At 39.4% G+C, this 19,588-nt stretch overlaps 1 protein-coding gene across 2 annotated transcripts in view; it reads left to right on the plus strand.

Annotated features, from left to right (window-relative positions):
• Cntnap2 (contactin associated protein 2) overlaps positions 1-19,588 on the plus strand; it is a 2,247,664-nt gene that overhangs the window by 1,688,950 nt on the left and 539,126 nt on the right. For both annotated transcript variants that reach the window (NM_001427648.1, XM_087658677.1), the window contains 1 exon segment: positions 18,741-18,897. In NM_001427648.1, coding sequence (NP_001414577.1) covers positions 18,741-18,897 — 157 coding nt within the window.

A 19,588-nucleotide genomic window follows, 5' to 3' on the forward strand; every position in this document is an offset into this window, starting at 1 on the left:
TCCTACATATGCCTTAATGTCCATTTCGCATCCTCACACAAGGTTAATGTTGAAATAAGGTGCCAAGGTATGTATAACCAAGCAGCCCTGGTCAAGGTATGATCCTGCCCATTATCAAGGTCCCAGTGCCAGTGTCTCCTGCAAGGTCCTCTGAGAAATTGTCAGATCTGTGTGCAGTTTCTTTCAGGGTAAGGAGTTCCTCTCTGGCTAGCACCAGGCTCCAGCTTCTCACTTCTTTCTCCTACTGGGAGATTCCTGAGGAAATTCTAATTTCTTGTGGTATGTTTGTCTTGACAAACAAAAATATTTCTTTCTAATATCTTCATTTGTACCAGAATATTTACATGATGAGGAACAACTTTAAGAGATTATTACTGCTCCCTTTTATGTGGTCTATACTTCTTACACCCCCACTGCCAAAAAAAAAAAAAAAAAAACAAAGACAAACAACCAAACAAAAACTTCAAGCTCATACTTGTTTGTAACAACATCTTAACCTTAAAACACTCAGTGAATAGAGGACAGGACCCAGGACAACCACTGTCTCCGAAATGAATTTTCTTACACATGAAAGTTTAATATATTAAGTTTCTATCAGCAATTATATTTGACCATCTCTGTCTTTTTATTTGTTAAAACTGACATTTATCTTTCTTGGTAAATCTAACAGACTGCACACAATTTTAAATTTCCTTCTTGTTTCAGAAAAATTGTCTTTCCTCAGGTCATGATTCTGAAGATTGATGTAACTACACAGCATGACAGAAAGAGCAGGTGTGCAATATTGCCCTGAACTGCCCTAGACTATAGGCTGCCCCACAGTCTCCCAGAATATAGAATGCTTGGGAAACTTCTCAGAAGAGACCCTTTTCTCTGCAGACCAATTAGTTTCACCAACCCTAACAAGCAGATTATAGCCAACTCAACTCCACCCTTTTTGTCAAGTCAATCAGCACAACACATCTCAGAATCTAACTGAATCTAAGTCTCTGATTTGCCTTTAAGTCAGTGAAGACACCCGTAGTGTATTAGTCAGTGCTCTCTAAAGAAGCAGAACTAATATAATTTTTAAAAGCATATACATAGATAGATAGATAGATAGATAGATAGATAGATAGATAGATAGATAGATAGATAGATAGATTGATTGATTTATTAGAGTGATTTACAGGCTATGATTCAGTTCAGCCAACAATGGCGGTCTACCAATGGAACATCCAAAAATCCAGTAGTTGTTCAGTAGGCTGGATACCTCAGCTGATTTTCAGTATGTGTTGGAATCCTCAAAAATCAGGCTCTAATCCAGTAAAGGAATGAACATACCAGTGAAAGTTAGGATAAGCAGGAAAGTGAAAGAGCTTCCTTCTTCCATGCCATTTATTTCGGCCACCAACAGAAGGTGTGGCTCAGGTTGCAGGTGAATTTCCCCACCAGGATTGAGGCAGATTAAAGATGGATGAACCTACCTCAAATGATTTAAGGAAAATCCCTCACACATATGCACAGCCACTTGGGTTTCAGTTAATTCTAGATATAGTCAAGTTGACAACCAAACATAGCCATCACAAGTAGATTAGTAAACCTCCTGAAAGGCCAGATTTAAAATTTGATTCTTAATGCTAAGAAAAGTATAAATATCAAGATACTCAGAAGTACAAATGAGGCCTTTGCTAGTAGATGAAGGATGATGAAGCAGAGATCATTTGCAGACATTGCAAATCCATCCTCAGATGTGACTACCCAAGGACCATAATTATTGCACATTTTATAAAGAAGAAAATGTGGCATTTTTTACATTAGCCAAGGCCTGGTGGAATCAATAAGTGATCATCAAATTGCATCAGGTAAAATCAACTCACAAAGGATACACCAAGAAATGGCAAGGTAGCACACTGAAACCACAAATAGCAGGATTCGATCTGCATTTGTGACTCTTTTTTTCTCCCCTTTATTTTTTAGGGCTGGAGGAATAGATAAGAAAAATGAAAAAATAAATTCACATATTTTAAAATATTTATTGGACACCTACTGTGCACAGTTTAACAGTAGTGTTTATCAGTAACAAAACTGAAAGCCTCGCTCTAATAGATGTTACACTCTATTGTAAGAGAGGAGAGGAAGCAGGACCATGAAGCAGGAATATAAGTCAGACAGAAATAAATGCAAATAAAGAAGGTAAGTAGGATGAAGCAAGAAAAGGGTGAGACTGTATTATTTTAGCTATATGACTTTTCCTAGGGAGCCATAAACAAGCATCTATTAATCCCAGACAAGAAACCAATGGCAGTCCAAAAACCCTGTCCAAGTCTAGCTTAGTAAAGCAATGAAACATTTGAAACTGCTTAGAGACATGTGGGTGAGAGTTAAGGGATAACTCAAAGGCATCAGTGTCACCAAAAAGCCCATCTCATCACAGGTGGCAGCTCAGGAGAGCTGCATCTCTGGAACAAATCAGAAAGCCCTGTTTCTCTTTGTAACCTTGTAGAGGGCGTCCCTTCAGAGACTTTCAAGCTTCATTTACTTCCTGGACCTTGCCTATCTTCTTTACTTCCTGTTCTTACCACTTCCCTTCCTCCCTCCAGGAAAGAATGTTTCAATTTATGAGAAATAACTACACATGAGCTGTTAAGAGAAAACAAGGGAACATTTCAGCAATATCCTTTGAAAAAAGAGTGAAGATCTGTATAATAATAAAAGAAAAAAATCCCAGGCAGAAAAGTGGAGCAACCACCTAGCCAGGAGCTGAGAATATACTTAGGGATTGAGGTATACATGCAGGCATGGTGACTGGGGCATGCTGAGCAAAAATGCTGAACTAAGAAAGAAGCTAGGTCAGCAATAATGAGGTCATTCTTGATTGCTTACAAAAAATATAGAGCAATGGATCTGTTTATACCAAAGATGAATAATTAATGAAAATCAGAGAGGAAATTGATGTAGGTAAGTTTAGGGTTTTACTCCCTCATAAGCATCTTGATATAATTAGTCATCTGAATGTCTAGTAATTTTCCATATTCACTACAGTCAGTCTGCAATCAGTTGCTTAACAAAAATATGACTAATTGACAGGGTGTAAAGGGCTTTGAAGGATCTCAATACCAACAGGTCAATCCTCAGGCTAACACAGCAGGTTTTAGTTGAATATATATGGAAAAGATTTCATTCCATGCTTTAGAGTTCAATCCTTTTGTCATGGGGTTGAGGGAGTAAGGTTTGGTTATTTCGCTGTTTAAGTAAGTGTTCATTTTTGCCCACTTGAAAAAGAATCGGCCACTTATCATCGCTAGTGTTCTTTCTGTCATCTTCCTGCCCTTCTGTGAGATTGGAAGGCTTTGAGTTTGTGTCACTTTTATTAACTGCTTGTGTTGTTGAAAAAGACATTAGCATTTTAGTTTCCTAGGAGAAAGACCAAGTAATGGACGGACAATGTGTGACTCTGCCAATTTGCTATGTCATGAATGACGAAGGGTTTCTGCCCAAACAGAGCAGTAGGCTTGACACATGACCTTGAGTTCTGTGCAACAAAAGCAGTGTCTTGCTCTGCTTTGAAAAACTGGATGCATTTTTCTGATAATAACACACAATTGTCTTGGGAGTAACAGGTTTGGTAAAAGTCAAGGTCAAAGCTATTCTAGTGTTTTCAGGGTTTGCTTTATTATCATTATTTGTTTAAAGAGTAGGAAAGAAGGAAACAGGGGAACTGTTCAAATGCATCAGATTAAAAGCCCAGCTTTTGTTCTCAGCCCTTTTGAGGCTCGGCACTCAGGTCTTCAGCTGGAGACTTCTAAGACAGAGTTTGTATAGGGTTTATTCACACACTTCACTTCGTGAATGGAGGAAGGAGAGTTAAGAGTCATTATGATGATATGCATGAATTAGGATTATGGTGATAGTTATGGATCAGTATTGGTCTCATCACAGATTTGATCTTTTCTGCTCTTTATTAACTTCTGTTAATATTAATTAAAAATATGTTCAAATGCTAACAACCTTGCCAAATCTACATCTCTGTCTGGACATTATTAGGTTCACCTCCATAGACCTGGGCACCTCTTCAGTCTTGATTATTCCCATTTGTTTGCTTATGACTTCATTTCATGACCTCATTGGCTGACACCATGCAAGAAGAGCTGCATTGGGCAAGTGAGCTTCCTGGAGAATACCCACCACCTTGCCTGGTTGCAATGACTGTACTATGGAAAGGCGCAGTCCCAGAGGGTTTGTCCCAGGATTGCTTCTTGCCACTGATGTGCCTTCTCATGTTTGCCATTCCCATATCCCTCATTTATCTGGCTTGGTATGAGTGGACACCAGAAGACCCTCACTGACTTTAGCCTGGTGTGATTACTTCTAGGATAATAGTCCACTCTGTTGGGAAAGTTTCCTGCATATCAACATGGAGATGAATGCTGTTTGGATGAATTAATGATCTTATGGAATTTCTGATTTGATTTAAGTAGTTTTAGAAAGTTATTTTGATTTAAATAATTTGGGTAAGTTAGGATAGTTGATAGAAAGTTTAAAGTTGAATCAAGATAAGAATGTACCCCTTCCTCAGAGAACAGCAAGAGCTGCAGAGTTGAGAGAACTCCAGTGAGATTTCATGCCTTACAAGCACAGAATCATAATAACAAGAAAAATAGGCTTGGCCTATTTATTCTAAGTTGGACCTGAATTTCTTGATCTTGTGATCTAAAGATATAGTAATGGGTTTTCAGTGTGCAACATGAAAAAGGTTATGAATATTATGAGTACCAGGACAGAGAACAATAATTAGCCAATTTGGTTGATCAATACTTCAAAAATAAGATGTAAGGTTGATGACTTTTTCCTTAGTAAATACAGATTACTGCCAGTGAAGCTTAAGAAAAAATTGTTACTATAGACTGGCTTGCTTAAACTTTGTTAATCTATAACAAAAAAATTATTGCTTTGGGGTTATGATGATCTTGTAGAGAGACACATTGAAAAATTTTAGCTAGGTATAAGTTTCAAAGGAAATACATAATCAACAGTTCTGTTGTAATTTCCTTTTGGGAGCTGATTTTAATCTCTTTTTGAATGTTATTTTTTATGGTGATGGTTTTTAGAAAATGTGTAACTTGTGGCTATGAGGTAATTTTCTTCTTACATAGAAAACTTTGTTTTAGGGGGTACAAAAGGGTTAAGAGAAAACATAAAGTTGTTGGAGCCTGCTTTGCTTCATCATTCAGTGTTTGTACGTGTACATGTGCATGTGTGTGAGTAAGTGTGTGTGTTTGTTTGTGTGTGTATTGTATGTGTGTGTGTGTGTGTGTGTGTGATTTTTACCTTCGTCTTTCCTCTAATCACTGGCTGCTACAGACAACAACCTCAGTCAGTTATTATCTGAACCAAACCAACCCTATCAGCCCTCCTAGTCCTGACCCCTGTTGGCTGCTATTAGCAAAGACCCCAAATGCCAACTCTATTTGCTGCCTTCCTCAAATTAACCCTGTAGTATTGAAGCTGGCCTTTGACATCTCATGAAACTGATTAATTTCCTATATGAACTTCCCCTTTGAGTTGTCTACAGATCTTCACATTCATTTTTTTTCCTTTCTAAAGGAGTCATTACTCATTTGCTCACTGTGAGTGTGCTGGTGTAGGAGCTAGAGGTAGAACTGTAGGATTTATCAGAGGAAGATGAACACAGTTAAACTAATGGCATGTGACCCTGAGTTTTTTTTTTTTTCAAAAAAAAAGTCTGTTTTCTGCTTTGAAACATGAATGTATGTTTCAGCTAGTAATACACTACCATATGAAAGTAACAGGTTTGATAAAGCAAATGATAAGGTATAATACAATATGGTAATACAACAAAAGTGTTCTGTACAGACCATGACTCATCACATAGGGCATGGGTGCAAAGCAGCCCTGGGAATGGAACTGAACACAGGTTTCAAAGATCAGAGATGTGCACCTTTTGCAGACCACATTGCCTTGAGTCTTTCCACTTGAGAGTTCCTGTTTTAAGTCCTTCTCCTGTGTCTGTATTCACACTGTCTTCATCTGCAAACACTCCTTTTTCATTCCTGGACTTCTGTTAATACCATGGTGGCTGAATATTGGATGCAAACACTGATCTCTGATCCACATTGCTTCAATGCTGGGTAGAGGGCCTCTCCATTGGGCTGCTGCTCTGGTAGCAGGCATGTCTGCTGTTTGTTGTGTAGAACTTCCTTTCAAATTGCTGGATTTGAAGCATGCTCACAGCAGGACACTGAACACCAGTTCACCTTAACAAAGTTTTCAGATTGTATATGAAGAAGTAGGACCAGATCCCACTGAGGCCGACTGACACCTCTATTTTACCTTCTATAAAACATTGCTGAATAATTTACCTCATATCAATACCACCCTTTGAAAATACAGAAAAAACTTTGCAAATATTACTACTTGTCTAACCTGGAACTCAAGAAGGTGCAGCTAGCTGATCTGCATGGTCCAAGTTCTACTATGGGATGTTTACCTATCTTTATTGTATAGCATGACACTCTGAGTCTTTATCACCACTTTCATAGAAAGGTCTCTGTTTTTCCATTCTCCTTTCCTTTGTGGTACCTCCTACACCTCCACACAGACTAGGCTTTTCAGCAGCTTTAAAGCTTACAGTAGGACCCCAACATGCTTCTGTGGTAAGTATCTTAGTTAGGGATTTTATTGCTGTGGTAAAACACCATGACCATAACCAAAAGAAACTTGGGAGGAAAGGATTTGTATCACCTTATAGCTTATAAGCTCATCACTGAGGGAAGCCAGGGAAAGAACGAAGATGGGAACCTGGAACCAGGAACTGGAGCAGAAGCCATAGAGAAGTTCTGTTTACTAATACATTCCACATGGCTTATCCTGTCTGCTTTCTTAGAGCGGCCAGGATCAGCTTAGAGGAGTCACTATGCAGAATGAGCTGGACTCTCACATACCAATCTTTAATCAAGAAAATGCCCCACAGGTTGGCTTTCCCAAGAGCAGTCTGCTGTGGACATTCTCATAATTGAGGTTCCCTCTTCCAAAATAAATCTAGCTTGTGTCAAGTTGATATAAAAACTAACCAGCATAGTAGAATTAAGGATATAGTGAAATATACCTCCAAAAATTTCTTGAGCACTTGAACAGAAATATTGAAAGCCTTCTAACTATGCAATTGAGCTTGTAAGAAAAATCTTTAAAACAAAACTAGAACAGGAACAAAAGCAAAGGGTACAGCCTAGTGCTACTACTGAACCCCTGTCCCCTGTATCTTCCAGGTTACAGCTTAAATAGGGACCAATAGCCTTGTCAAATGATAAATTGTACTGAAAACCTTGATGGGAAAGGAGTTTCCAAAGCAGTGGACTCTCAGCAAAAGAAGAAAAGAAGAAAAACTTGAAAACTAGAAACTCACTTCTTGAAAGATGACAGCATAGGAATATGATGATTTGAGCTTTAGCGCAAAGGAAAAACAAAAGAAATGATCCCTTTGAGCAACAAAAATGGCTACATGCACAGACCCTGCCCACTCACTCCTCACATAAGACACGGAAGTAGAAAGAGGACTATGTGGGGGAAAGATGGGTAAGCAAGAGTGAGAAGAAGGTAAGGTGGTTGTCTATGATCACAATAAATTTTATACATGTCAGAAACCAAAATTTTAATAAAATCAAGATCTGATTCATGTTTTTAACTTGATGTCACCCTATTTGGATGCTAGGATCCAAACTGAAAATATGCTTTAAAGAGGTCAGAGGTTGGAAATACCCTCAGGCATCCGATAAAAGTAAAGGGAGGCTCATCCCTGCAACAGGGATTCTACAACCTCAAAGAAGTCCACAGCTATATCTCCACGGAACAAGATCAGAGAAACACTAATCATGAGATATTTAGGAAACAAGGCGCCATAATTCTGGATTAACAGAAAGAGCAATAGTAATTTTAGCCCTGTAAATATTTCAAATATTAAAACTATTGCACCAAATTTCATTTAGAAAGAGGAAACTGAATATGATTAAGGAATATGCTATGGGAAGTTATGAGTAATAACATTTAGAAGGAATGAAGTTAGAGTTATAATATGGTTGAAACTGAAAGTTTAAGGTAGCGATAAATAACAGCTGTCACCTACCCAAAGAAGGAATCGTGAAAGGAAGCAGGCATCTAGAGATGTTCCGGGAATCAGCCAGTGAGACCAGGCACCCATATATGAAAGAGCAATGGTAACCAGCAGAAGAGATAGGGACCATCTGACGCTCATTGGAGTTATGAATGGAAAAGCATGATAGGGATGTGGCTTGGTGTTAGGACCCATGGATGAAAACTCAAAGGAACTAAAGAAATATGCAAATGCAAATTTAAGTGATGGAGCCACCTAAAAGTGGTGGGTGGTTGGGTGGGGGAACACCCTCATAGAAGAAGGGGGAGGGAGCATGGGACAGGGGGTTCATGGACAGGAAACCAGGAAAGGAGATAACATTTGAAATGTAAATGAAAAAATATCCAATAAAAAGCTGTTATAAGAATATAACCATATAAAGTACACCCAGAAAGCACTGTTAGATGATAGATGATAGACAGACAAATAGATTACAAGTAATATCTAAAAATGTTCTTAGAAAATAAAGTGTTTTCAGAAACACTATATTGGCCAAGATTTGAAATCAAAAAGTGTTTGCCAGTAGATGAATAGATAGAGAAAATGTGAAATGTACACTGACATCTTTCAAAATAAGGATGTTATATCTCTACAGAAACAGATTTGCACCTGAGGGCATTATGTTTAGTGAAACAAGCTGGACAATGAGAGACAAACAGCACACAATCAAGCTTACAAAAATTGTTGGACTCATGGAAGTAGAGAGTTGAATGAATGACCACAGGATGGAGTGGTTGAGATAGGAGGGGGAGAAGGTTGTCTAAGGATACAGAAAGCAGTCAAAAGATTTACTGTACAATTCAGAAAATAACAGGATGTTATATTTGGAAAGTCACTGAAAACATGTAAATATGTTAAGAATGTGGAGTAATACACATTTTAAATTAGATCAATTTAGCCACACCACAATGACCGCCTGTTCTAAGATGTTGCATGTGACAGATATCTAAAATTTCTACTTGTCACTTGAAAGTTAAAATAATGTTAAAGGCAGATTGGACAACCTATCACCCATCCTTTTAGGCCAATATCAGCTTGATACCAAACAATATAATAACCGCAACACAACACAAGGGATCAATGGCATTCATGTATATAATCAGAAAACCCCTAGACATCTCTCTCTCTCTCTCTCTTTCTCTCTCTCCCTCTCTCCCTCTCTCTCCCCTCCCCTCTCTTCTCTCACTCTCTCTCCCCCCTCACCTCTCTTCTCTCACTCTCTCTCCCCCCTCACCTCTCTTCTCTCACTCTATCACTCTCTCCTCTCTCTCTTTCCACTCTCCTCTCTCTCACTCCCTCTCCTCTCCTCTCTCCTCTCTCTCTTATGTATATTATGTGTGTGTCAGACATGACATCATAATTCCTGACATTATCAGAAAAAAATCTGTTAATGCTACAATGTGAACAAAGTTAACAAGAGTTGACATACCACTGAACAAAATGAGTAACAGTTCATCCTTTTAAAAATCTTCATAAATGGTAGGTAGACACAGCTCCCTTAGACACAAAGTTGCATTGTTTTATGCAACACCATAATGTAAACATTCACAAGAGTTTCCTTAAGATTTGGAGGCACGAAAAGCCTCAATGACAGTTAGGTTAGCATTGAACAGTAGGTCATAGCCACTGCATTAGTCCATGAAGCATGTGAAGGGATAGAAGCTGGAAACAATTATATAGACTATCATTGACAACCCTAAGTGGAAACAACAGGCTGAGCTTATACAGTAATTGCACGTATGGCTATCTATCCATTCTGTAGATAACCATATCTACCTAACTATAAGGAAAAGAGGCCACAAATTTGAGAGGAAGTAAGGCAAGTGGAGTCACTGGAGGGGCTAAAGGGAAGAAAGGGGATGGAGGGAATGATATAAGTATATTTTAACTAAAAATTTTAAAAGTATTAACATTTACAGAATTATCAATCTTCCAACAGTTGCAATGTAAAATAGCACTTTGTATTTAGAAAGAGAAAAGAATTAAGAGAAACAAAAAGAACCAAAGAAATAACAGCCTGCAGTTCCACCCTGTCTGTGGTAAACTGCTACCACAGTTTGTTCCCAGAGCTTTGGATGTAAAGAAACCAACCAGGCTCTTCAGGGGCCATGGTGCCAGTGACCTTAGTTAAAAAACACAGCTAAGTTCACTTGGAGTAACTTGACCCATTCTGCTCTCTTTAGGCCTGCTCAGAATTATGAACTCCCATCAAATCTGTCACTTGATTCCATTCCAATTAATCCAATTCATTTGAATATTACTCAAATTATTGAATTCAACTGCATCAGATTTTGCTCGGTGAAATTGGTCTTTGATTGAAATCTAGTAAGTTCAATTCAATAAAATAAATTTAAATATTATGCAGTAAAATTAATTCCTAATTAATTAACATTTCAGTTCAGGTCCAATCTGAACTCCCATTCCACAGTTCTATATTTGGCCCTGATTCAAATCAATAAGATAAAGCAAAATCCAATGTGATTCTGAAAGATACAACCTTAAGCTAATCAACTTCATTCATTTCTAGTCATCCCTAATCAAATGAGTTTAGTGACATTCAATCACAGGGAGATAAAATGTTCACCTATAATGATCAAATTGAATGTTTATATCAGAACTTTAAAATGAAGCATTTTTCCACAACGGTCTGCAATATGAACTCTGCAGAACACTTCTGGATTCATTCTTTTGTTTGGTCTTTATCTGAACACAGGGTGGCATAGAATTAGATGATTGGAAAACAAGGAGAATGTTATTATACATTTCTCAAAAAATTATAGGGAACTTGAAATGATAAGCTGCTGCATATAAGATAATACCAAGATGTGTGATCATTCTCATTTCACTTTTATAAAGTCTTTAGTTTAACCAGTAAAATACATCCATTTTAATGCGAAATCATTATTATGTAATTGAAAATTAAAAAGGTAGTAACTATACTATGCTGAAAATATGAATTAAATTAAGGTGCAACTGTAATAAATGTCATGACCACCTCTTCATATCTGTCTTCTGCCATCCCCTTCTTCCATGATGTATTTTGGGAAAACACATCAAAAAGCATTAGCACCAACCAACCACTGTCTGTAACCTGCAAATGCACGCACTAACATAAACCTTTTTTCTTAGAAAATTAGCAAGGAAAAGCTGATTTATGCAATGTCTTAACTGGGAGACAAGCTAAGACTGTGGTAGTAAAAGTATGTATGTCTGTTTCATTACTTACTACCCCAAAGTGTCCAGGAACTGAGATCATTAGGGTACTTTCTCCAGGTCAACATGTGGCAGACTTGCCTGGTGAGGCGCTCTCACAGATGGTCAGTGATGGTCTCAATATTTTCCTTTGAGCTTCTTTTCATAGCCTGATCCCATATTCTAGGGAACCTAGATTGTTTACTGGGCTCTCTAGGATACCAGGCAAACTGGAAACCATCACCTACCTTTCTATGTTCTCTTCCACCAGTGTTGAGAGAGGGGAAGTCCTGTAATCTGACATGATCGATCACTCCATGACTTCACCGCCTAATTCTCTTGTTTCTGTGGCTCCATGGTCCGGTTTTTGAAAGTGGGTCTATTGTGAAAAAATAAACTCCACATGTCCAAGAAAACAGACTGAGTCTAAACCAGAAAACTCTAGAACTGGTGATCAGTTCCACTTCCCCTGCCTTGGGGGTCAGGAGTCGTTTCGCCTTTAGATCAGAGCCCTGAATTTCTTTGACCGTGCACATTCCAAACTGAAATAAAAGAGCACTCCAGCCCATTATTGGAAACTACAGCTGCCAGATTATCTGAAGAAGAAGAAAAGAAGGAGGAGGAGGGGAAGGGGGGAGGAAGGGGAGGAGGAGGGGAGAGGGAGGGATGAGGGGAGGGGGAGGGGAGGGGGAGGAGGTGGGAGAGAGGAGGAGGAGGAGAAAGAATCTGGCTGCTACCTTGCCTCAAAACTTTCACCTTGCTCCCTCATAGGAACGTTTGTTACTCAAAACCTTCCATCTTGCTTGTGTACCAATTCGGGTGTCATTAATTAATTAGCATATCATTTGTAACTTGATTGCTGTGATGAGAGAGGAGTGGGCAGTACTACTGGAGGAGTTAGGAGAGGAAGGACCAGGCAAAAGAGTGCTACAGATGGAAGGGAGGGTACGAGAGAGATATAAACCTGAGTTACTAACCAGGATCATGCCTGAAATGATGGGCTGGTTAGTTAATGCATTTTCCTCCCCAGCAGTGACCACTGTACTCTTTGATGTGCGTCTCTTCCATTACATTATATGAAATTTAAATATATATGATTAAAAAATGCTTTAAAATGGGTGAGATAGGGATTGAGTCGCGCCATGTAAGTAGAGGCCTTGAACATTTCCAGTATTCCAAAATAGATCGGCTGCAAAGGAGGTGTCAGCTGGGGGCACTAACTACCACAATGGTTTTGGGGCTATTTGAGGCTGTTCTGTTTTCTCTTGCTAAAAAGTCTCCTGTGAATCTATAAAAGATAAGTTGGCAATAGTTAAACGTTTTCATTTGGGGCTTTATGAAGCCCTGTGGTATTGTTTTCAGTATCTTCTAGAAGTAGATGAATGGAACTCATTAGACGTCCCAGTCACAAAGCTGAGTCTTGTTTGGGTCATGCCTGCATCCTAGTTAAGCAGCCTATTAAGCTACAGTGTAGCCCAGTTCTCTATTCTACGAAACACATTCTGGAAAACCCATATATGGGCTACATTTTTTAGAGTTCTCCATGCATTTGGTCTGGCACTTCTGAAACAATTTGTTATTAACCAGACCTGCAGTCTTAAAAAACAAGTACCCTCATTTCTCTCCACTTCTAGCTTCATACAGCTCATAAGAAACCCTTTGCTATGACACAATTTGAAGTATAAGTGGTCCAGCAGCAGACTGATTGGATTTCATTCCATCCATGTTTGGCCGATGCCTCATCTTAACAACCTAGTGTCTGGTTAACCTACAATATGGCCCCCGAGACATACACTTAGACATAACAACACACTTAGCTAGAATCTTCGTAGTCTAAGGTTAAAGTTTCTAAACTCTTGGGTAATTAATGTATTTTCTTACCATCTCATATTCTTGTCTTTTTTAAAAAGTCTTTCCATTTTGATTCCTTTTAACTGTTTTCCCCCAAAGCCAGTTAACAGGTAAATAATGTTTTATACAGAAGAAGAAAAAAAATAGCATTTCATTAGCATAGCATTAGAATGAGGCAGTTCTCTGCTCAAAGAAAATTGCACCACTCTTCTCTTGCTGAATATAAAACATATACAAAATTAATAATTTATTTTTGTTATAGTGATTTAACCAAATTAGCCTGTATGAATAACAAAGTATACAATTTCCTTTTTGCCCAGGCATGTGTTTGCTGTATCGGTGTTTTCTTTGTTGGTTTGCTTGTGCCGAAAGGAAAGCAGCTAAGTTGCTGGCTTGTGCTGGACTTGATTTATTCTTCTAGGAAAGAGAGAACACAAACTTTGCATTTCCCTAACTCGAAGCATTAGTTATGCAGACAGCAGTATTGTGGTTTGAGCAACGTTGGAGACAGGAAAAGATGCTTGGTAGTCAGTCCTCTCGGGCTCTCCCCTGACCACTGGCATGTCACTGCTTCAGACTGAACAAAGAAAATGCCACTTTAGAACTCCTCCGTGTATCCTATTGTCTGGTAATACTCTCTCCCTCCAGTAAAATTGAGGTCTTTTTCCTTGTAAAACTGGTATATGTGGGACAAGGGATGTTCAGTTGCTAAAGTGCAAATGTGAATTTGATCTTCAAATTGAATTTCCCTTAAGAGGAAACAAGCTGGGCAGGATAGTAATCCCAATGATAAAACACTGAGGACCCTGGGATGTTTGGTAGCCACTCAGCATACCTTCCATGATGACTTTAGGGCAGTGATTGGCCTTGATTATACAAAACAAGAGATGGACACCTAAGGAATGACAGCAAATGTTGACATTTGGCCTGTGGATATACATGCACATGTAGGCACATCTTCAGGCACATAAAATCCACATCGACATATAGAAATACATACTCGTGCGTGCACACGCGCGCGCGTGCACACGCACACACACACACACACACACACACACACACAAGCTGATACAGATCCCGGCTCTCATGCAGACCTGGGAGTTCTTGCTGTGCATCTAAACAAACCTGACAATGAAACTTCCTTTCCTGAGCGTCTAGGCTATCCCTGAAGATACTGCCAGGGATCAGCTGGCTCTTTTCTCCCATTTTCATGGTCTCCTTCCAAAGTTGAGACTGAATATTATCTTGTTCCTTTTCTTGATATTATTCTGATTTTCAAAAAGAACATTGAGCCATAGACAGCTCTGGGGTCATGTTAGCTCCTACCTCTGTCTGAAACTACAAGAACACGGTAAGGAGCTGTTTCTATTAGCTCCTAGAAGGCTCAGGGCCTGAGGTACAGATTCTTTTGCTGAGCATTTTGGTATGGATTGAATAAGATGTTTCCTGCCCATTGGTCCATTGCTCCTGTTCTGATTGTGTCTGGTTTATCCCTGTCACCATTCAAAAGGTATTAAATCTTCTAGTTTCCAATGACACCAACAAAAATTTACTGGTGGAGAAACCATTTATCATTACTTAGCTAAAAGGTGAAATGCTCAAACTGGATTTGGTAGCTAAGGAGGCAATGTTTTTATATTGGTAGGGTTAGGTCTGGGACATGTGCCGTTTACATGGTCAGTCCCAGAGTATCTGCCCTTACATATTTTCTACCCTTGGTACAAAAGCACAGTTCTCATCTAAAAGGGAGTAAAAAGATATTCTGGAGCCATTGTGGTGACCATGGCTTGGGAACGCAGATTTAAGTTACCCCAAATTCCATGTTACCAAGTAATAGCAGTTTTATGAAGTTTTTGCAGTTTTACAGAATTAAATCAAATTCAAAATGGTGGTACATCAGAGGTGTGCATTGGTGGATACATCAGAGAGGCTGGTATGTCAAGATGAGGGGAACTTTCCTATAGGCCTATGATGCATAATTATCTTCTGAATTGACAGAAACTAGTTGCATTTAAATCAATAGATTCTAAAAGGTGTTTTATTATTACTTTGTCACAAGATTTTATATCTAGTACAGAGGTGAGCAAGTTATAGCTGTCCCAGAAGGCCAGAACTTAGCCTACTATAAGGTAAATAGCCTCTGGACCTGCAACATTCCAACCTCCCAGTGGTACTGAAATTCTCATAAGCCAATCAATCTCTGCAGACAGATTCCTTCAGGAGTTCTCGTGCACAGCCAGATTCAGGTTTTTTCAGAGCTTTCCTTTCCTCTGTAACACAACCAGAGACAGCTGACCTCAACTTTTCTTGGGAAGTCAAAGATTATATAGTTCACGTAAACAAAACTTTGCAAGGCTTTAAAAAAAAACTGTGGGTGTTAGAAAAAGAAAACAATAGTGTATTGTGGGTTATGGCTTTGACATTGAGAAACATCAAAAGTCGAGTACTTTTCCCCTGACCTGACAGAAAGACAGGAGACCTTGAAGCAAAAGAATTCAAATGCAGAGTTCAAATCTAAATACTTTCTCTGGGGAGTCAGGCCCACTGGAGAGGACACAGCTGCAGAGAGGCCCCTCATCTCAGAGAGCTGGTATCTTTCTCCCTTTAAAATACAGTTGCAATCTCTCTCTACCTATCAAATCTAGTGCAGTTTTTTTTTATTTTAAGACTCCCATGATGATCATAACATGGAAAACATTAAACTTTCCAAATTAAGTGAAATCTGGGTACTTCTATGGAATAAAATACCTGGCTGGTTCCTTTTCGAATTAGAGTATTGGTTCCATCATTACAGAGAGATGACCCTGAGTCCCAAACCATTTCCTATGGCTTTAAACTGCCTGCATTTTAACAAAACTGTTCTTGAGGGAAACTAATGTAGTATCTCACTTGGTACTACAGAAGTATGTGCATTATTCCACCACGGTAACTTATGATATTGTTTAAATGTTGTGATTGCCAGGTTCGTGGTTGAAGAATGTCGGGCTTCCCCACCGCTTTCTTCCAAGCACTGACAAGTGTGTACTTAGCATCCTGAAGGGGTTGGTAGAGGTGGACTCTTACAATGGAGTTTCACCCCCAGACATAGGGATTTTAATAGATTTCCTCTTTGGCTTACTGGCTGGCATCATCTCCATTTATTGCATCATTCTCAGTTTCTTCTAAGGCTTGTCTGTTCTCTTAGCATATCACCAAGATTTGTCCACATTCTTGCCTAATGCAAATGCTTCATCCTTTTCAAACTAGTGTCGTTGCAATATAGAAACAATAAAATTGGAATAAAGACTAACAGAAAGAAAAGGCAGGCAGGAAATTGCATCGTATACAGACACACAGGCTGAATGCATCGTTGCAATTGTGTCAGGACCTACAACAGTAAAATCCGAGAATCAAAGAGAATGTATGTCAATGAAGCTAAGAAGAGAGAAAGCAGCGCCATTGCTAATCAATAAAGGTTTCAGTTAAACACGGTGAATGGGTTCTAGAGCATTTGCGGATAGCACCGTAGCTGTGGTTAGCATGCTGTATCAAATACTTAGACAATTTGTTAAGAAGGGAGATTTCACAATGAGTGCTCTCAGCACCATAAAATGAAAGAAAAAGACAACATGTTTAGCATCTTCTCGGTCTCCCCTCTGATGCTTTCTGTCTCTGGGTTTTTCTTCCTACCATTCTCTTGAACTGGATTCATTTTCCTTGCACTTCTCGCAGCCTTCTGTGGAATTCCAGTGTGGTTTGAAATGCTGCTGTAGTCTTACGGATCCCTCCTGAATCTCTGCCTCTCCCAATATTTTCTGGCTTGCCCTGATGGTTCCCAAAACAAGACTTTCATCCCAGGAAATGCTCAGGAGACTGGATGTCTGCATCCAATTTCCTGGAAGATGTGTCAGACTCTTCATCTTTCAAAAACTCCTTGAACTTCAAAACATTTTCCTATTTCCTATCCAGATAGAACATACTGGTATTCTCTTAGTTACTAATATCAAGAGACCCAGTGAGTTCACAATGTCTTTTGCCATCCCACTCCCAAATCCTACTAGGTCAGCTACCCCAGACTCCTTCTGGTTTCTCTTTCTCCTCTCCTAGTATGCTATTAGTTATATTCTCCACTATTAAGAAGAGTTCACATCTGCCCCCCCATAATTTCATCACCTGGAAACTCGTCTTTTATCTTACCGGAGATTTTTAAAGCCCAAATTGAACAGTAATGATTCCTTGCTCCAAATCTTTCAGTGGCCTCCCATTATTTCAGGATAAAGTTCAGGCTTCTTTAGCTGCAGGAAAGAAGCCTGGAAAAGCAAAAACTAGTCAGCATGAAACAATTTCTCATTTGGACAAAAACCTCATTTGCTATCTAGTACTATCTTCTCCTGCTACACCGCCAAACTAATCTCCCCAGTCCTACTCTACACCACATCCATTCTTCTGCATACGTTTTGCATATAAAACTCACTTGTATGAATTTTAACATCCCGTTCCCTTTGTATATAGCATTCCTTTCCTCTCTTACCTCTTGGCCCACTGAGATCTTAGCCACTCAACCTACAAACACAGCTCAGAGAAAACATTCATCATAGCCTCCTTTTCCTCACACCCACTCCATATCCGTAGGACTCATACATCTGTATCCCCAGCCTGCGTATCTTCTCCATTGTTCTCAAAGGCGTCTTGCAGAGTGTAGCACATAATGGAAACACAATGGGGTTTTGATAATGAGGCAAAAGGATGATAAGTGAATGGAAGAGAGAGGGAATGTGGATCCAGGATCTCCTACCAATCCCAACATCTGTCGACATGGTACTCAGGTTCCTAATGTCACATGGGTAACACTTGCTTATCCTATGTGCTGATATCTTTTCTAATACACTGCATCATATCCAGATCAACTGTAATAGCTAATACAAGAAAAATGATATGTAAATAGTTGCTGTACACTATTACTGAATTACTATGAGAGGTCTGTGTGTATTTGGTGCAGGCACAAGGTTTTTTTTCCCCCAAGTGTCTTTGATTCATAGCTGTTTGGCTGCATGGATATAGAAGTCACAGACATAGAGAGCTGACTGCAGAGCATACAGTGAGTGTCCTATGATATGGTGTCAGACCTTTGATATGGTGCATTAATCTTCTAGGTAATAAAAGAACGACTTGGCCTTTCTAGACCTAAGTTCTTCATGAATAAAATTGGGAGGTCAAACTTAGACATGACAAACCCCACTCTTAGTTCTAATCATCTCTTATCTCCATACTTGTGATCAGTTCACAGAAAAACAAAATCATCTATGAAGTTCATTGTATGTTGCAGAATGGTCTGTATGCCTTCAATGAAGACTGACACCATTTAGGATTCCAATTCACTGAATTCTACCTGAGACATTCTGTGTGACTTTTTAGTTAAAAATTCCTCTTGTTGAACGAATTCTACCTTAAAGATGGGTATGTGCCATTCAGTCTGTCAGAGACTGCTATAGGAAGAAGGAAACATGGGTGACAGTATAATGATACATTTCAGGCCCCTCTCTAAATGCACCTTTCTCCTTTCTTGTAGATGGAAGTCCTTATACCTGGTGGGTTGGCAAAGCCAATGAGAAGCACTACTACTGGGGAGGCTCAGAGCCTGGAATTCAGAAGTGTGCCTGCGGCATCGAACGCAACTGCACAGACCCCAAGTACTACTGCAACTGTGATGCGGACTACAAGCAATGGTGAGTGCCCAGCCTCCCTGTGTCTGCAGGTCAAATGGATTAATAGAGGGGGAGTCTGGGAAAGTGCTAAAGTGAGAAGATAATAGGTGAGAAGTGTGGGGAGCTAATTCAGTGGACAAACGCCAGGGGCACCTTAACAATACAAACACAGAGCAAGGTCAGTGTGACAAGGAGGCTATGCACTCAGATGCTGCCTGACATGTAATTGATGTGTTCATATTCCATTCTGAGATGAAAATAATGAGTCATGTTGAGGCGCCGATTTGCTTTATAACACGTGCCCTAAGATGATGGAGAGAACAGCGAGGGCAGAATGTAATGTGCAGATACTTGAGAGGGCAGAGGGCTTCCAGATCCCGGATGTTTACTTTAGTATACAACCCCGAAAAAAATGGGAAGGGAAAGAAGGGGAAAGGATCTTTTGTTCCTGTTGCCTACAAGTACTTGCCTGTCTCCTTTGCCATCATGCTCTGAATTGTTTATAACCCTGATACAAATCAGCCCAAGAAAGATCTATTTTGGGTTGTTTTCATCCCTCCCCTGGCTTTTGTCCTTCTTCACAGTGAGTGACTAAGACAGTGTCAGTCACAGATAAAGATAAAATCAGCAGTCCTTCTCTGGGAAAAGAAGAGAGGGGTCTAGAAGTTTAGCTGGAAGAATAAAAACCAGAAGAAAAAGCCTAGCCCACCTC

This window comes from Rattus norvegicus, chromosome 4 (assembly GCF_021556685.1).
Source record: "Rattus norvegicus strain SHRSP/BbbUtx chromosome 4, alternate assembly SHRSP_T2T, whole genome shotgun sequence".
NCBI lineage: Eukaryota > Metazoa > Chordata > Mammalia > Rodentia > Muridae > Rattus > Rattus norvegicus.